At 42.8% G+C, this 19,689-nt stretch overlaps 1 protein-coding gene across 1 annotated transcript in view; it reads left to right on the forward strand.

Annotated features, from left to right (window-relative positions):
• LOC119394460 (AP-3 complex subunit sigma-1) overlaps positions 1 to 19,116 on the forward strand; it is a 29,452-nt gene extending 10,336 nt beyond the window's left edge. The window contains exons 5-6 of the mRNA XM_037661757.2: positions 1,762 to 1,869; positions 18,059 to 19,116. Of these exons, the coding sequence (XP_037517685.1) occupies positions 1,762 to 1,869; positions 18,059 to 18,178 (228 nt within the window). The 3' untranslated portion in view covers positions 18,179 to 19,116. The remainder of the gene's footprint in view (positions 1 to 1,761; positions 1,870 to 18,058) is intronic.
• Positions 19,117 to 19,689: the final 573 nt, after the last annotated feature.

Here is a 19,689-nt window from a genome sequence, read left to right on the forward strand (position 1 = left end):
CAGTGCAGGGTACTTCGTAGACTACCCCAGGGAATCTTTCTTTTGGCCGCGGAAAGCGTCGCCCAAATGTTGACGCGGGTTTGTGTGCCACCCGGATGCCCTTCTTCCTCAACACTCTTGCCACTTGCTTGCTGATTCCCTGTATGTACAGCGCCATGATGCAGTGGGGTTGTTTGGGGAAGGTTTCATTGTTAAAGTGCCAAGCAGTAAAGCGCATCACAAGAAAGTGAAAGATGCAGTCCCCATGAAAAAAATAAAAGAAAGCAAGTACACGTGTCAGTATCATCTGTTGCACGTCTGCTTGCATGACTTGCCGCACATGGTGATTTTCCGCACAAGAAACGAGTTGTTGAGAGAGCGAGGAGCAGAGATGTTCCACTTGCATCTATCACCTCTACATATAAAAAGTCAGCAGTTGTTCCGTGTACAAATACAACCGATGAGCGAAGCTCCTTATAAATGGGACGCAAACGACTATGTATGTTTTGAAACTGTTTACTGTGCCGCGTGCCTTGTTGTTTGCGCAACGCGTGTCAAACGCTGTGCGGACCTTTCTTTTTTTCACCGCGCCGCATCTATGTTGCAGGGAGCTTCGACGGCAACGGCGGGGTGTGCGCCTAAGGAGCTTTGCTCCTAAAAAATACAAATCAGTAGCAGTCAGTCATGCTGAGTCACTCTGTCGTGCTGAGTGGTAGCTGTCATCGAGCAGTCTGCTTACTGCTTCGACGACAGCATCCACTCAGGCCAGTCCAGCAGGCAATGCTCTGGCCACCGCAGGCTTGTAATTAGGCCAGAGCACTCAATTTTGCCTACACAGTCCACATTTAGACAATTACGCCGTACTTTAACAACTCCAACTTCTTTTCTTGATGCCATTAGTGCACAGATCAAATGTGTGTATATACATGTAAGCCAGGCAGGCTGCTTTGTTCAGACAGACGAGGCTGTACTGGGCATTGCTTCGCAAAACAGGTGCACGTCCACAGCATCCACGACGTCACATTGTTGCATGAAGCTCTCGAGCTTTCCACGTGGCCACAGTTAAAAGTTGTAAAACCCAAAGGCGTTTGTGGTCTCCTGACTTCTTTCTTGTGTCCGTGTTTGCACGCCCTGTCTTTTTAGAATGAGCTATAATATCATTAGCTTAATATCATATCATTAGCATGGTTTTAGTCACTGAATGCGAGTTAACTTGAAGCTGAACAAAGGCATGGGCTTTAGCGCAGCAGAGAGCAGCTGCATTTCGTTTGTGTTTGTATACAACAGCTGCAGACAGTTTTACTTGTGTTACTGGAGTGGTATTCTGTAACAGTCCGGTAATTGGACTGTCTGTTTTGGCAGGCTTTGATTAGCCATAACTTCGGAACCAGTGTACTGGCACCATTCATGACTGTTGGCTACAATGTTTGTCTGGTCAGCACATGCGAAAATGGACTGTCCACATAGTGGACTGTTGCAGAATGCTGCCCTTTGTTTGCGCAGTGAAGAACTGAAAAATGCTAAATGTGCAAGTTTGTGTTTAATTTTTAATGAACGCTGTGTTTTATGGGAGACGCTTTTCAGATTGAATACTATAAGAGAACTCTTCAAGTAGTGTCATTGTTGGCAAGTGTACTTGTGCTTTAAGCACTCTGAGCGTAATTAGCTGCATTCGCTGACTGTTCTGGCACTGTTGCTTCAACATACAATCAAGCCTCGGAAGCCTGTAGAAAAAACATTTTGAATCTTGCCTAACTCTTTTCCTCTTATTATTCGTTTCAGGTGCATCACATCTTGAATGAACTTGTGATGGGAGGTATGGTGGTCGACACCAACATGACTGAACTCATGACGCGCGTCACAGAGCAGGCAGCTATCGAGAAACAGGAAGTAAGTGTCTTTTTGTCTTCAGACTTTGTAGCAGTCCTTGAGAATAACTGGTTTTCAGTAAGCCTTGAAAAATCCAAGGCCTTGAAAAACCCTTTAACTCTCACAAGGGGTATAAATTTAAGTCCCTGAATTTCTTTTCCTTCCGAGCTTGTAGACATCGGTGTGTGCAGAGTTCCAAATGAAAGGGGGCCCAATTTTCACCAGAGCAGCCCCGTACCCCTCTTACAAGCACGCAAATTTGGCCCCTCTGAAATTATGTCAGCATTATGCTGAGACATGTAATGCTAATGATGAGGGCTCATACCTTCAAGTTTTATTTAATATGCGAACTTATATTTACCGTTGTGCAGATGCATTTTCCTTTAAAAAAATGGTGTCGTATCAAAGGTACACATCATTAACAAAATATGTGATGCTTGAAACATCCGAAGTTTCACGGGTATGGTTTGCAATATTTTAATTATTTTATCTACATATAAATTTTTATGAGACTCCTGATAAATGTCTGCACTTTGATCAAAAGAACCACTGAGAGGTTCAAGTTACGAGGAGGCAACACTTTTAAACAACAACAACCATTTATTGTGGAGAAATAGTGCATGAAGCCAGTGCAACAACAAAAACAACTGCTTCAACATGTAAAACGCAGATGTCAGTTACAAAAATAGACAAAAGTTTCTCATGTGAGCAGACACGTTCCACAGACACAGAGCCTCTTCTGCCTTATGCTGACAAAAAAAAATAGTAATAATAAAACGTCATTCTGTAGTGTCCAAGTTAAGGCGACAAGTCTTGAAGAGTAGTCCCAACTTGCTCATTTCTGTTCCTTCTCATTTTCTACAAATAGCAAGAACAAGACGTTCATAACAAAAGTTTACATGATTTCTGTGTAAAATACTTCAGAAGTGATGATCAAAAGTGATGGATGCTGCAATTTCTTGCTTGATAAATGGCACCATCAGCCAACATTGTTGTTCTTGTGTTATATAGTGCATCTTAATTTAGTTTTTAAATTGGTTAGCTTGGAAATTGTCCTTTCACATGAACGACTGGTCACAGGAATTATCGAAAAATATTTAGAATGCTTAGAACAACAGAAAGCAGGGCTACTTGGTACGGATTCGTGATAAAAGAAGGTAGGCGTGCGGACACGGACACAAGAGAAGATACCGAGACATCAGCAACGCTATCACAACACAACAAATGTTTGTGGTGTCCTGACCACTTCTCTTGTGTTCGTGTTTGCGTGCCTGCCTCCTTTTATCATGAATCTTTAGGATGACATTAAGGTCCTTTAATACATAATTGTCCAATCCATCCTCCTTAAGGGAATTAAGCCAGTCATAGGTGGTCATCTTGTTTGCTTTTTCATTGCTGATTCGCGACCCATGCAGCCGGATTGCAGCATTACATGCAGTTGTCAGCTTGCTACTGGCAGGTTTTTTTTTTTTTTACATATTTCATTCGGGCTGCTCTCCAGAGCCAGTGAGCTGTTACTGCAAACAAATACAAGAATCTTTAACTTGTTCTGAATAAAAGAGTTTAAGTTGCTCTATGATATTAAACAACAAAGGATGACAGCAAATGCTATTTCACCTACCTGGTTGAATAAGCCATGTTAGCAGGCACTTCCATTGGGCTTTATTCTCTGCTGACTTCTCTCGCAGTTTCTTGAACTCCACTCCAGATGGTTTACTCAACGACATGATATTGCGAAGGCCAAAACAGATATTGAGGAATCGTACGTGGCAGGAATGTTGGTCGTTGTATTTGAGCAGCGGTCTTCGATGTGAACTAGTTGCAGGTGAAGGGGCTTGCAGTCATGAATCACTGGAGCCACTTTTTATAGCTCCAGTATTCTGCCTTAATACTGAGCAAGTGAAATAACGAACTATGCTCTTTCAAAAAAAAACCACACCAAATTTTGTGCCCGCACCGGGAGCAAGGTGGGGCATTGCCACCCCCCCCCACACACACACACACTCTTTGTTCGCCTTATGCATGCCTATGCTTTCCTAAGGATAGGTAGCTGCAGTGCTGAAAAAACACTGAAATGGGACTTGTGAAATAAAACAGGTGCAAACTCCCAAGTTGAAAATCTAAAACAGGCACAATATTGTGAGGGTTGGCAAAGAGGCAACTGTGGCAGCATTTATTGGTCCCTGTGAAGCAAGAAAAACTGGCAGGCATGGGAGCTCGGCATCAGAGGCAGGAACATTCTATCGTTTATGCTCCTTGTCATTGTAATCCTTTTCAGCCAAAAATTCTGCTGCACATTGCAGCGCCACTACAGGGCCTCCTGCACCAGCATAGAAGCGTCATAAAGCAATGCAGTTAGGGGTGTGTAAATGAAAGAGATCAGATAGTACATTCAGGTTATGTACAGTTCTGTGTACAGTGCAGGTATTGTCCAGGTAGGCTGAGTGCTCAGTAAGTAGGATTCACCAAAAGGCACTCTGGTTGACTTGGAAACACCTCGGAATCTTGTCACTGGCTGGGATCTGCCGGTCAGCGCTTCAAGAGCTCGTGAGGGCCGTGGATTGTTAAGTGATGCGCTTGGACAGGGACACAGACGTGATGCTGGTAGTGCTGGTTGATGAGCCCATGTTCTGTTGGCGAAAAGCAAAAATGCTCACCTTTGCTTTTGTCACACCAACTTGCGTAGACAGTGTGCTTTGTGAGGGTGCCAGACATCTCTGGCACATGTCAAGTTGGCACCTTTTGCTATCGGTCTTAGCATGGAAGGATCACTGGTCAGTGTGGTCATTGGCAAGTGAATTCTGGTTTGGTCAGAAGATGAATTGAACCTGCCGGTGACTGGTTGTTTGTGTCAGGAAGGATTTGAGCGATGACCAATCTTGTGTGCTGTAGGGTTTGCATTTGAATGTCATATCTTTTGACAGAGCACTTGTTTGGTAAATGAGAGTGAAGTGCAAGCTTTGCTTTGTGGGGCATGGTAGGGTGGGGCAAGGCATGGCGAAGCAGCACTGGTTATCAACAGCTTCCACGCCTCAGTCATGTTTGTTTCTCAGGAAGTGATCCTACATTCTCTGAGACTAGGGAATAGGTCAGGAATAGTGTCTGTGAATCGTGACACTGATCCCTGTTAGCTGAGGGACTAGCGACACCTCTTTGCAAGCAGAAGAAATGCCACGAGTGACTGGCTCGCAAAGGGGGGAAAGGGATGTGTGACGATGAGAGTTCGAAACGAAAAGGCATGCTCACCATTGAACTGATCATCTAATCTGATTCTGTCATTGATAATTCCTGTTGTTTTTCTTCATCAAATCAGTCTATGTGTACCAGCCACTGACATCCTGCTTCGTGCCAGTGACCTGGTTGGGACGCAGCTACCAGTGTGTTGAGTACTTCAGCAACTGACACAGGAACAGTTTTTGTAGCAGTGCTTAATGCTTGTAGAGTACGGCTGCGAAGTCGTTGAGGAGGCATTCATCAGGGGGGAATGTTAGGTCCAGCTGGTTTTAAAGCTCAGCTTGGATCTTCTGCTTTATGTCTGTGCAGTTTGGTATTAGGGAAGCAATGCCATTTACATAGAAGATGGACTCTCAACGTGCAAATTGTAGAATGCTGGTAACAGCAAAGATGCGGGAGGCAGGACCAGTGGCGGGCACATTGAGTCATGTGGAAAAAGCTATGCCAGTAAATAGACTGTCGACTCACTGTGTTGCGTTGCTTGCTAGCTGCGATTTGCCGGGTAACCTATGGTCACTAAACTGTGGGGGTCGGCAGTGAGGCAGTGACAGTTGACAGAGGTCGATTCCACGAAAGATCAAAAAAGGGTGTATATTTGATGTTTCCGATTTTCCTGATAATTTTGTATGTTGTGCACATATGACTGCACAGCACGAAACCGCAGTTCGTTTTCAAATAAAAATTTTTTTCAACACAGCAAAATTCGACAAGTGTCGCCGGTTGACGATGACCATTTTACGAAGAGTGCGTTTTCGTAAATTTGCAATCGTGCTGGCAGCTGCTGAAGCTATATATTACAAATATCTTTCCTTTTGGCGGAAGTAGAAGTAAAGAGGAAATAGCTCTTATCATTTCATAGAATTCTGAGCAAATTATGTATTTTTAAAAATTCACGAAAAACGCTGCATTTTTGAAAATCAATCAAATTTGGGACGCTATGGCTACTTCTGTGAACATCTTAGCTTGTTCATATTTGCAGTATGAATAGGCCTTTATGCGAATAATGAACATCTGCATTTGTATTTCTCTAATAATTTTCAAAGTAGTGAATTTTCATCCTCGAAACACCAGAAAGAGAAAAGTGCTCCTCAATTCGAAAATCTATAATAAAAAACACCCAATCTCAATTTTGTTCAAAGTCCCCCAAAATATTCTCAAAGGACTGCAGAATGATATTATGAAAAAACATGTTGCATCATTTCTATTAGAACAAAAGCAGAAAATGTCAAACATTGTGTTTCCAGAGCGTGGGGGCTACTGCATAAAGGACATCTCTAGTAACAATAAAATACAGTAACACGTCTTTTTTCTTCTCTGAGCTTCGCTAAACAACAGTAATGATCTATTGTCGGAAAGTGGGAACTGTTTTGTAAAGAAAAAAAGATCATTCCAATTAAATGCATTTGCGACACCACTTATATTCCTCGTCGACGGGCAGAACGGATATTTTCATTCCTCTGGATATTTTTTTTTTTTTTGAGTAAATGCGCTTATATAAAAGCAACAAAGCTAAACGCGAAATTTGTGTAGCTGAGTCAATCATGCATTGTAAGAATGTGAGAAATCGCAAATGGCGACAGCGGTGAACGGCGAGTACCGCAGTGCAACCTAAGCACAGCAGCCACACATGGTGTGCCAGGCTTATTGTCGCTCTGCACGAGAAAATGCTGAGGTGTCGATTGCGTTGGTTACACGATACATTTTTCACCGCTCGTCGCTCTCCCGCCCGGTCTCTGGATCCGCACCGTGCGCATCGTGTGGCGGATCGAGTGGCCTGCGCCACACGCCTTCGTGTAAACGGAGTAGCATGTGCTATGCGGACAGGTGCAAAGGGCGGCGCGATAGACGCCCGCCTGAGCAGACGACAGCAACGAGCACGGCTGTGCCAGTCAGCCAAACACCAGCTGAGATAGAAGTTAAGCATCCAAATTGTGCTTCACCTTGATGCGATCACTGTCCTACGCTCTGAAGGTGGCTACGGGTAGGCGTTATAGCCAAACCGAGATTTTGTACGGACTGCCTCATGGTGCACAAAAAGAAAATTCCGCTGCAGCGGAATTTTCGCTATGTAGAAGATATCGGATCGAGTCTCTTTTGCGGAGGGTCATGAAATAGGATGCGCGCTCAATTCAAGAGGGAGACCAGATCTGCCAGCACTGCTTCATGAGATACAAGGACATGCAAAGCAAACCATAAAAAATGCAAACAAAACGTGTTTTGTCCGTGGCCAGAACTGCTGCCACCAATCTTCACGTAATCGATTCTTTTTAAACTCTGCATTGATCACATAAGGTTTGACAACGTACACATTTGGGCCAACAGAAACCACACCTCTTGGCGACTGCTCTCCAGAAATCCATTTCCATTCATGAAGAGACCTTGGCTTTTATACCAATCTCTCAATTCTGGCACAGCACATCATCATAAGAGACGCATGGAGGGAATGCGTTCTTTAGCACTCAAGATATGAATTATACTCAACTGAAATAGATGAAAGAAAAGGAGGCTACAACTGAAAGTGCCTACTGTGGATTGAGGGATGTCTAACACTGGCGTGAAGTCGCAAACCATGCGAATGCATTTAATTGGAACGGTCTTTCTCTTTACAAAACAGTTCCAAATTTCCGAACATAGATCATTACTGTTGTCTAGCGAAGCTCAGAGAAGAAAAAAGACGTGTTACTGTATTTTATTGTTACTAGAGATGTCCTTTATGCAGTAGCCCCCACGCTCTGGAAACACAATGTTTGACATTTTCTGCTTTTGTTCTAATAAAAATGATGCAACATGTTTTTTCATAATATCATTCTGCAGTCCTTTGAGAATATTTTGGGGGACTTTGAACAAAATTGAGATTGGGTGTTTTTTATTATAGATTTTCGAATTGAGGAGCACTTTTCTCTTTCTGGTGTTTCGAGGATGAAAATTCACTACTTTGAAAATTATTAGAGAAATACAAATGCAGATGTTCATTATTCACATAAAGGCCTATTCATACTGCAAATATGAACAAGCTAAGATGTTCACAGAAGTAGCCATAGCGTCCCAAATTTGATTGATTTTCAAAAACGCAGCGTTTTTCGTGAATTTTTAAAAATACATAATTTGCTCAGAATTCTATGAAATGATAAGAGCTATTTCCTCTTTACTTCTACTTCCGCCAAAAGGAAAGATATTTGTAATATATAGCTTCAGCAGCTGCCAGCAGGATTGCAAATTTACGAAAACGCACTCTTCGTAAAATGGTCGTCGTCAACCAGCGACACTTGTCGAATTTTGCTGTGTTGAAAAAAATTTTATTTGAAAACGAACTGCGATTTCGTGCTGTGCAGTCATATGTGCACAACATACAAAATTATCAGGAAAATCGGAAACATCAAATATACACCCTTTTTTTAGTCTTTCGTGGAATCGACCCAGACACATTAACTCAGCCTTGAACGTGAGACTGTTCTATCACTCACGTTTCTTGTTGTCATTGTCATCTTTAGCCAGAAATGCTGCTTCATACAACGCGATTGCATCAATCTGACATGCGTCCCTTGGGCTGTGTTCCAGTACTTGCTTCATATGACTTAATGGACAGCTATGTGGCCAATGACCATTCTAAGTTTTGTTCCAATTATGACGAAGCTGACAAACAGACAGCTCCACAAAGACTGCGTTCAAGTTGAAAGACAACGCAGACTATTTTTCTGTCCAAGCCAGATGGCAGCTGAGCAGAGTCCTTGGAAACTCAGTGGAAATGTTGTCAGCACACAAAAAAGCATGCTTGTCATGCTTTGTTATTTGCTTTGTGTAAGCTGCATTGTGTTTCTCATAGGTTCAAAAGAAGCGGGCACGTGCAAATACTAGTTTTTTCTCGCATCAAAAAGAATAGGAAGTGAATTGTTACCTTATTTGAATAATTTAGGATTGATTTGAATACTTTATGATAGAAGCAAATGTTTAGGGCCACCAGTGCACAACGGAAAAATTTATAGGGTGAATGGCATTATCTTGTGACAATGATCTTTGCTGGCTGTTTTATCCATTATACTTTTCTGAACCATTATACAAGTGAGACATCCAGAAACAGACATGAGGCAATAAACATTTTATTTTCAAATTTATTCATACCATTGCGCACTGCTCAGCCAGTGCTCAGCCAGCCTTTATTCCTAGTAGAAACAGTTATTGCTGAACATGCTCAGGGATGTGTTCTCTTCTAGTAGCAACAACATCCCCTGTTACCAAGAACAGCCTCTCTCTTGGCACAAGAACAGTCCACACGTCAATAGACGAAGCTGGTTTGGGTGCACAGCTGACACTGGGCTCCTTCTTGCCCTTCTCCTGAGGCAGCCTTTTTCTCCACAGCCAAGTAGTGTTGACCTTTAAGGCACTGTTTCGTGCTTGTGGTGTTGTAATAGATCACCTTGAAATGGGAGTCCAGTGTCATGCTCACGGCATATGGCGCCTTTGGTTTCGTGTCCGCAAAACTTGATCCAACGAAGGAGGTTCTCCCGTTGATACTCCTCCTCATCGTTCTGCTGTTCCTGGGTGAGCAGAAGTTGGCACCACTCGCAGAAGAGTTGGGTGCCTTTCAGAACAAGATTCTCTATTAATGTCATTAACACATTCCTCTACTGACGTGACGGGTGCATCAACTGAAGTTAGGCTCTCCAGTGTCCTGTTCCTAAAGATCCAAGGAAATTGGTGGAAGAAGCATTAGAGGGTGAGACGTCAAATCGTATTCATTTGTCCCGAATGACTTCGTGGAATTCCAAGCACATGCTAATTCGAACTTCTTGGAGGTGACTCCTCCCCTGGCAGCTTCTCTTGTAGAGCCTTACAGTTGCTTGCACTTTGACATGCAGCTGTTCAAAGTTTGCAGTGGCCTCCTTTGCACACTGGATGCACAATTTTAATCAATGTACGAAGTAATGTGTATTTGTACATGATGTTTCCGATCAGGGTTGCCAGGTCGGAAAGACAAAATATAGCCAAGAAATTGGAAAACTACCCAAAATGTAGTCAACTTAAGCCAAGGCCAGTAAAAGTAGTCAATAGTAACCATGCCTGCATGAGCATGCGCACGAGGGGTGCAGAGTGGTTGGCCGCCCCCTCTAATCATCTGAAGAGGGGCGCCAAATCTGCCCCATATGTTTACTCAGTTGTAGTATCTGTGCCGTTATTCTCTGAAATGCAAGGTTTTGGCATGCGGGTTTCTGACAATAATGGTGGCCGAGGACCACTGATCTAGCATTTCAAGAGCTGTTTACTACCCGTCTTTACCCCCAGAAAGCGGAGGTTGAAGGCAGGTTGTTGTGGGAAGCACGTGATTGCTTCATTTTAATTTTTGCCTCCACTTCGAAGGTTGTTTTTTTTTTCCAAACTCAACCAGGGGAGGGGTGGGAGGGCGTTATGGTGAGAAAATCACAGTTGCTGGTATTGAAGCATAAATTGTAGTCGCTTGTGCAGTCGTTTCTGGTGTGATGACGAAGTCCGAGCGGTTAAAATTCCTGAGTCGCAGTTCGTGCCTAATTCCAAGGAATAACACAGAGGTGTCATCGGGTATCCAGTGTCTGATGTCAATGAGCGCAAAGCATCCTGGATGCAGAGCGCTTTCGATTTTCCTGTTCACTTCCACTTACAGTTTAAAGTCTCGTTCAGCAGGAGGTGGTCTGAAAATAGAGTCCCTATGCAGCAGTTTTCTCCCCCGAGTCCCAGCCACATATCCAAGAGTGCTTTCTCTTGTGTAATGCAAGCACCAAATTCAATTTCGGGAGCTGGAAACACGCCTTCATCACCGTGTTTTGACACCACGTACTAGAACGCCAGTGGCTTAGCTTCACAAGATATTGACAGTTTGGCTCAAATTGAGGGAACAAGAAAGTAGCCAAAAAGTAGCCAGGTAGCCGAAAAGATTTTCTGCTGCCACCAGCCTAAACGAGTAGCGAAATTGGCACAAATGAGCCAAACTTGGCAACCCTGTTCCCGGTGCTGTCCCCAGAAAGTTTCTGGCATTGGTACTGAGAGTGGAAACTGTCAAATCGTGAGGCAGTTCCCATTCCTTTGCCAAGTCAAGGAGGATGTGCTTCAAGTTGTCAGATATGTGGCCTTCAGGTATGCGTGTGCGCTAGACACCACCCTAGTCAGGTGCCAGGTGACTGTTTATGATGGCGGTGGATGCTGCTTTGAGGACGTGTACAGCGTTGACGGGAGTAGCCTTGTCTCTGACAACCACTTGTGGCAGCTCAGCAGCTATGGTGCTGCTCTGCCAATCAGAAATTGGCGTGGTTGAATCTAGTGTGCAGTGACCTCATTTAAACGGCCCCTAAACCAACCAGAGGTTGAAATTTAGTTGTGGTGTTGCAGTTGTGCACGAGTCTACAATGAACATGTAGCCATAAGGATTTTTTTAAACGGTGTTGTAATAGCGTTTGATGGTACAAAAGATGCCCTCGCTCGTTTCGCTCTTCCCTTCGCTCGTTGGCTCGTCTTCTCCTGGCCGAGTGTTCCTCCTCGCCATGCGAGGAGGAAGAGCAGCAAGCACGCGTACCTGCGAGCTGACAAAGGGGTGTTGTAGATGACGAGCAGACGACATGTTGACGTCACGACGAACATTGAGGGGATGAGGAATGCCGAAAGTCACGGAGAGGAAAAAGGATTGTTTCTTGGAATTTGTGGGGTGCCTGCGGCTCATAATGTTGCCGCATTTGGCAGCATGGAAATGGCTGGTGTAGCAAAGATTTTATTTGTGCTTCGTCTGAACTCATCTTGGTTTCAATAAACTTCGCCGTTGCACAGCCATGTGAAGCGGCGAAGCATACTAACAGTGAAGAGAAGCAACCGTTGGAAAGTAACGCATACTACCTGTGGCTGTTTGTTATCAGAAGGGTGACTGCCATGCTGCTTAAAGGATGTGAGAGGCTTCCTAGTCTGATGGCCATGTTACATTAGAAAGCTTGGACAAAAAATAAATAACTAAGATTTTACGGCTTTGGAAAACCACATTTGTAACTTCACACTTTTCACGATCTGATGAGACTGTCCACAATGTGCAAAGTATTTGGCTAAGCTTTGGATAGGCATATATTCTATTTCGTACTATAATTCAAAAGTCTTTTTTGAGGTTGTGGGACCTAGCTCCCGCTCAAGGAACAGACGGACGCAGTACACACAGTAGTGTAACACACACATGGACATTTATTAGCACCTTTTACACTATGGCGCGCCCGCCAGCCGAATCTTACAAATAAATACAGTAACACGACAAATAACACACTAGAATGCTAGTATAACACCCACCCACACACAATACACACAAGGTAACACGAATGCATCATCACCAACGTTCGACTCGCCATGGGAGACTGTGGGAACGAGCCGTGAAATCATCCCGACGGACCTCCCATGAGAAACGACCAGTGAGAGCAGCGCCAAGCCCCAAAGAGCGTGAGTGCTGTTCCTCATGAGCCCACGTAACCTCGCTGCCAAGGCTTAGCCACCACGGGAACACAACGCCATCCCTCGCATGGCGGCGACTATGTCAACTAAGCCGCCATTAGTGCCTTGCATTGATGCCAGCCCACAGGGTATACGGGTGCCTTGAGACGAAAATAACTTCACAGAGTGTGCGAGCACCCCCATATCCCTCCAATCTTAAATTGACACATATCCCGGCAAAAGTAATAAACGAACAGCTACACAAGCTCTATGAAAAGAAGGAAATACAGGTGGCATAAATGTCCGTAGGCAAAGTCCACACACCGAGACGCTGCCGGTGGTCGACACCACTGCACAGGCGGCCTGTCTGCTGGCTCGACAACATGATCCCAGGTAACATGGCAGTCGGCATGAGAAAACATCACTCGCGCCGACGCATCTTCTGGCCAAGAGAGCCACAGCAACTGCAGCTGCTGGATCCCGACATAACTGCCGAGGGTTGCGAGTAGGATTCATGTGGGCATCGGTTTGAAGGCAGCTGCGCAGGCTACAGGCCTCTCCATTGCCTGAAATGTCTCGACCATATTCCTGTGCAGCGGCACAGACAATGTTCAGAAGACAGCCAGCCATGGATGACATCGCTCCCACTATGTACACTCAAAACACTTCGGCAGAACAGTGCAGTATGACAAAGGAAAGCAGCTATGTGCGCTTTGCCCACGTGGTACGATGTTCAGTGTGGCTTGCAGATATTGGCGGCAGCTGAGACAAGTTCAAGTGAACAAATGCACTACGCCGCCATTAGTGCCTCGTGGTGAAGTTGGCCCACAGTATGTGCTGGCACCATGAGGCGAAAATAACTTTACGGGAGTGCGAGCACCCCCACAAGTTGAATACAGTACCTGTTCTTGTTTGTCTTAGCATGCACTTCTCGTCAATGCTTTTTACTCTAGTAGCTTCATACACCATTTTCATTCTTGTAACGCAGACAGCCAACAGCTACATGTGACAATGTTACATTTGTGTAATTTGTTACTGGTACTAACATAACTAACTCAGACAAGAAGTTCATGTCATTTAGATTCCAACATTGCATTGGATTAGAGTGTTTTTCTTTTCCTAAGTCATCTAATGTCTTGTTTATAGCACCAACTCCGACGTCCATACCCTTTCGGTACTCTCTGATGTTTCGCATCAGAAATAAACTTGGCCTGGCATTCTGCAGATTGCATGAAAGATGCTTTAAGGCCCTCGTAGATCAGAGCTGTAGTGTTCCTCTGTTTGGAATGGTCCCAATTCTGGGTTCACCTCAACATCTTCTCAGCGAAAATTAAAGGATGTCGTTAAAAAACTTGAGTAAGTTACTTGCTAGTCTGAATTGCCAACTAACTGAACTACAGGCCTTCCTAGGTTATAGTGAAACAATTTGAGGCAATATGAAAGAGAACTTGTGGGCACGAAAGTGGGAACACACAACATGGTGTCTGCTTTTCTTAGCGCACAAAGACAAGCTCGTGTGCACGTTGAATGTGCAAAAGTGCCGAATGTGGTTCGTGTGGTTTAGTGGCAGTGCCTCCATGCTCACCGGAGGACGCTCGAACATGTCATATGTATGTCTAGTTCATGACTTGCAGTGTCATAATGAATGAAGCACATACACAATGAATAGTAATGTTCTGGCCCAGCATTTGAGAGCAAGCCATGTCATGTTGCAGTACTTAGGTTTATGCACACATTAAATAACTTAAAACGGTGAAAGTAAGTCTGAGGGCACTTTGGCACTTAAAAACTGAAATCTATATTAAACACTGCACACTCGATATGTCACCTAAGCTCCATCAGATAACTTTAGTAGCAGTGGAGGTGTGCTTCGCTGCGTGTGCTCCCTTGAGAATTATATTAATGATCTTGTAAGCAATGTAGGGCAAAGCAAATAGCCATTACAGAATGATTGTAACAAAGAGATGGTTTCTAAACTTTTAATTTGTTGTAGCATGTTTTATGAGCATAAATCTAGACATGCTCATCTGCTGATACTATAATGACCACTTTTTTGCAGATTTGTAAAATTAGTATGAGTGAATTCAACTGAAGTTCTTTCAATATATCATAGGCTAAAAAAAATTGTGTGATATCTCAGCCAATTTGGCTTGGATGCTTTTGCTCTGAATAGGATAATTTCAAGAAAAATGATACAGGGCCACATATCACACTACTATGTTGTTAATCAATAAAGAAGGTGGCAGTTCCCTCAACAGGCTTGTGCAGTGAATCGTTTACATGGCTCGGTATTGTGACTTGTTGATTTTATAAACCACCCGACATGGTAACTTTATACATAGCTTAAAGCATGATGGTGGAGCAGCTTCCCTGCTAATATTGGCACAAAAGTTAAAGCTGGACAATGTATGCATGTAGTGTAGTTACTGTGCTTTCTCGGTAACTGTCGCACAATCTACTGCATAAGTGCGACATGGTTGTAGTGCATGTTTGCTTCTGCCAAAGGAACCCCATAGTGGAATTCCATTGCCTTGTAGCCATTCATTGCTGTTCTTTTGAAATTCATTTTACTATAATATTACCTACCACAATAGGGAACACAGACACCAGCCTTTCAGAAACAATGGCTACTGGTTAAAGTAAATGTGTTCGTGCTAGAATTGCTACGTCACCAATTACGATATTTTCTCACTATAACCCACACAAGATATACAGGAAATTGAGAGCTAATGTTGGGGTGTGGGTTGTACACGGACTTCAGTGCACATGTTGCCTTCACGGGTAACACAAGGAGGGTAGCTTCGTGGCAATACGTGGGATTTTTAATAATTTTTTTTATTTTAAACTATTTGTAGTTGGGGTTGCAGGTTAGAAGCTGGGGCAATTTATGAAAGTTACAAATATGAAAGCACACTTTGTTGGTTGCATTAATGCATGAAGAAGCAGCCTGAAAAGCGTAGGTGCACTTTAGAGATCAAGATCTAGCACTCCAAGTGTATTTGAATGGTTCCCTCAGAGCGTAAGACTCCGACTCGGTGCACGTCCCCCCGATATGACGTCAAAGTGAGAGGTCTGGCCAAAGGAGGCTCAGTGTGACATCAGCTGCCGCACCTTCAGATCGGTGAGCCACCACTGGCCTCCGTGTGTGTGCTGCATCAAAGCGTAGCTGTTGGTTTGTTGCAGCAGTGTGTGCTTTGTTGGCCATGACATTTTCCTTTCGTTCTGTAAACCATCTTGTGACTTGGGAGAGTACCTTTCGGCTTCTCACAAGCCCACCTTGTCATGAATATTGCTACTTTCAGAATGTGTTTGCTTTTTCATAAGCATCGAATCTGTTGTTTTTTTCTTTGATGACGAAAAGGCTGGTAAACGTTTCATAGTCTTTGTTTTATTACTGAGTTCCATATGTGTGTGTGAACCACAAAGCATATCACATAAAGAGAATGAGCCCTTATGGACATTTAGAAAAAGACATTAAAGGATCAAATGTTTTACTGTATTTTTGGACGTGCTTGAAAATCAAGGACACACAAACCGCGAACCTTACTGTGTCCTCGTTTTTCAAGTGTGTCCAAAAATACAGTATGCAATGCAATTCCAGCTAGTCCAAAAAACAGCACTCCTTATCAAATATTTGTGTGTCTGGTTTCACTCTCATTTTCGTATTGAACGGTTATGCCTTTGTTACACTTCTTACATTGAGTCAAGCTGATCAGACGTTACGTTTGTTAGTTGCTGTCTTGTATTGCGAGCAGCCACTGCTGTATAGTATGCTTATATGCTGGGACATTAAAGGATTGCTAAAGAGAAAGACGATTTCTCTCTAATTAGTAAATAACTCTTTCAAAATGCCATAAGCACTGTTATTGTCGAGAGAAGATACGTGGTAAGTCAGAAAACACACATACAGGTGACAATGCCACCTCTAGCTGCGTGCACAAAGTCATCACGATGTCATAGATTTTGACAGCACCTTGTAGGATATAAATAAATATTTATCATTAAAAATGAATTACGTCGTGTTCAACGTGAGCCTGAGACTTAACATCACAAGTTTCATGAGATTTTTGTCAAGCCAATATGGTCGAAACATTTTAAAAATGCTCTGCCATTTCATCAGTAATGTTACCCTGACATTTAGGTGCTAGCGTTAGGGTGCATAATTGATAAACGAAGCATATTTTTATTTTCACTTTAAATGAAACTATTGTCAAATTAATTGGTGTAGAATTACCAAACAATAAGTTATCAGTTTATAGGAATTTCATATTTTTCTTTAATGCCTTTTTAAGTCGCTAATATGTAAAAGAAAGGTTGATATAGAAGGCCAACTCAATTTATTTTGAAATTTCAGGTCCTATGAAACATGCAAATGATTTCACTAAACAAATGCTGATCTGGTTTTTTAAAAAAATCATGACAATTAGAAGAAAAACCTGGGTTCCATCACTTGCTGGAAGCTGGACATTTTATGTAAAGCCTCATGCTGTTTTCTGACAAAAATTGCCAAATTTGAGAACCTCATTAGGAAAATCTGAGCACAATGTTTGCAAACTTCATAGCTTTGCACCAGAAATAAGTATCAGTTATGTGTATCAATTACTTTACAGCTTTGTGTAATCACATCAGTTCTGTTTTACTTCCAAAATATCTATGATTCTTAGAACTTTCTAATCATTTCACCAAATTTCCTGCTTTAGGTGTCATGTATCGATCACAATCTTTTGAACTGCAGCAGCTACACTTCTCAGTTATAAAAGTTTTTGATTACTGAGCAAAAATATGTGATGCTTCATTTTCTTGAACTTTCTTCATGAATCCCAATAGTTTGAAAAGAATAGTGGCCTGAGTTGAAAATCTGCTCCGAGAGCTATTGACAGTCTTTGACTTCTTGTCGTAAATGCAAAAAGAAAGACTAATCAAAATTGCTTCACCACATCTTAAAGATCAAGATTGTTTCATTCCCACATAATTAGAGTGAATCTTACGCTTAAAGGTTTATCAGTCTATCCGTGGGTTTCGCACTTTTATATTTTCATGTTTTATGTCATGGTTCCAACTCTGTGCTGTCAATTAGAAACTCACTATACCTTCTAAATGAATGAGAAGCCGATCGACCAACCCATATTTTTTAGCCACTCAAGTGCTGAAATTATAAGCTACATTTTTAGATATTTGTTGTAGAATCATTTGCCAAGGAAGAAGGGGCACCGAAAAATAAGTTTTCACACAAAGGCATTGGCAATATGTTCTGGCAATATGGCATTAAGCCAACTGTTGTTATTATACTTATTGTGAAAAATATAACTATAATAGCAATACTAACACATGGGCCACATGAAGCATATCTTTATTATTACCTTGATGGTACAACTTCTGGATGTTCAAATAGAATCTGGCATCACTTCTAAGAGAAAATAATAATGTACATACACAGGCAATCACACATGTGCAGGCCACAAAAAATAAACAAAAATCTGCGTTATAATACAGAAAACAAATTAGATGACGAGCTTCTCTACATAAACAATCTTTTTTTTTTTTTCAGGGTGGAATTGCAAGGAACACCGTGAAGGCCATCACAGCTGTCAAAAATGTCAACTTGTCACGACACATCAAGGACATTAAGCTTCCAGATTTTTCTACCCTTGGTCATGTAAAGCTCTGAAGGTCACCAACGTGTGATGCATGCATTTTGCATGCCAAAGCTATGCCAATTTTTTTACATTTTCTAGATTTTTTTATGTTGTCAAAACTGGCATATTCGTACCATTTAAGTAGCTGGAGTACGTGGCGTTGTCACCACTCACGACTGTTGATTATTGTAAGTGATGAAACTTGCTACAGTGCTTTGCTGCATAAGTGAGATTTTGTGAGATTTTTTTTGTCTAATTAACTAACCACTAAGGCCTCCTAGCAGCATTTCATAGTCAGGGTACTTAGTTCCTGCTGTATCGAATGATCAAACCTGGTGACCATGAGCTTTGCAAGAAATATTGATCACAAGTACTTCATGAGTACAATTGATGTTCACAAATGCACCACTCTAGTGGTCACCACAGCTGCTCCTTTGTTGTGGTGATGCAAGAACAAGTCACCAACATTGGCATCGAATAACACATCTCTGTTGCTTCCAAGAAGATTTTTCTATTGCTACACTGAAAAATGTTAGGCGTAATGTCTCACTTGGCAGCTTAAGAATGTACCTAATAGTGTAGCCAAGGTGGGTTGGGGAGAGTTCTACCCTCTCTAAATACTAGAAATGGACAGCTGGCTACACCCAGTCACATCAAAGTACCACAGCCAGGGTCCTTTTACCACCACAGGAAAGTACTACATGTGAAATTCCAGAAGTAGTGTTGTACTCAAGCACTCTCCATTGTTTACTCTGTTATGACAGCGTGTGTTCACATTGTCTTCTTACTGTGCATTGCAGGCATTAGAAAAGGACCATGTTTATGTTAACCAGAGTACTAACCAGTGACCCAGAGGAATACCATGTATATATCCGGATTTTATCACATTGGAAAAAAGACAGGTGATTCAAATGGGTAGCAGGAGAGCATGCCAAACTAAGTGCCCTTCTTGACCATTTTCGGTGGTGCTGCAGTGCTTTCTTTTTCACTTGGGAAGTGCAATGTTAAACATGCAATAGTATCGCTGTGTAATGTGGCCAGGCATCTGCAGTGTCAGTTGCTGCAATGTGCGCAGTTCTGTAGTACACCTCACTGTGCAAAAATATATGCAGTGTTCATTCTTCTTAAAGGGGCCCTGCAGCACTTTTTGAACATGGTCGGAAAATGCTGCCGATCAGTGGTCAAGGCTCCTACGAACATGTGAGCCAAATATTATAGCGCAGCATGCGGCAGAGAATGTACAATTAAATTTCAAGGTCAGCTGGAAATCGCTCATTCATCTCTTGGCAAATGAAGCAGTAGACTCGTTTCAACTGCGTCACATGCCCGCGGACATGGCCATTGGCTGAATTGAACATCGTGAGCTGCATAGTTACGGCGGCTGCTGTGGAGTGCAGCGACGTGCCCACGCCATGCTCTCTAGTGCTAGAATTGCACACAATACAGAATTACCCTAGCATGCTCGTGATAACACTGAAAATGTGCCGGGCATTCAAAGAAAAAAATACCTTCTTCCCCCTTGTCACCTCCCTGCCTGTGTAGT

The sequence above is a fragment of the Rhipicephalus sanguineus genome, chromosome 5 (assembly GCF_013339695.2).
Source record: "Rhipicephalus sanguineus isolate Rsan-2018 chromosome 5, BIME_Rsan_1.4, whole genome shotgun sequence".
Lineage (NCBI taxonomy): Eukaryota > Metazoa > Arthropoda > Arachnida > Ixodida > Ixodidae > Rhipicephalus > Rhipicephalus sanguineus.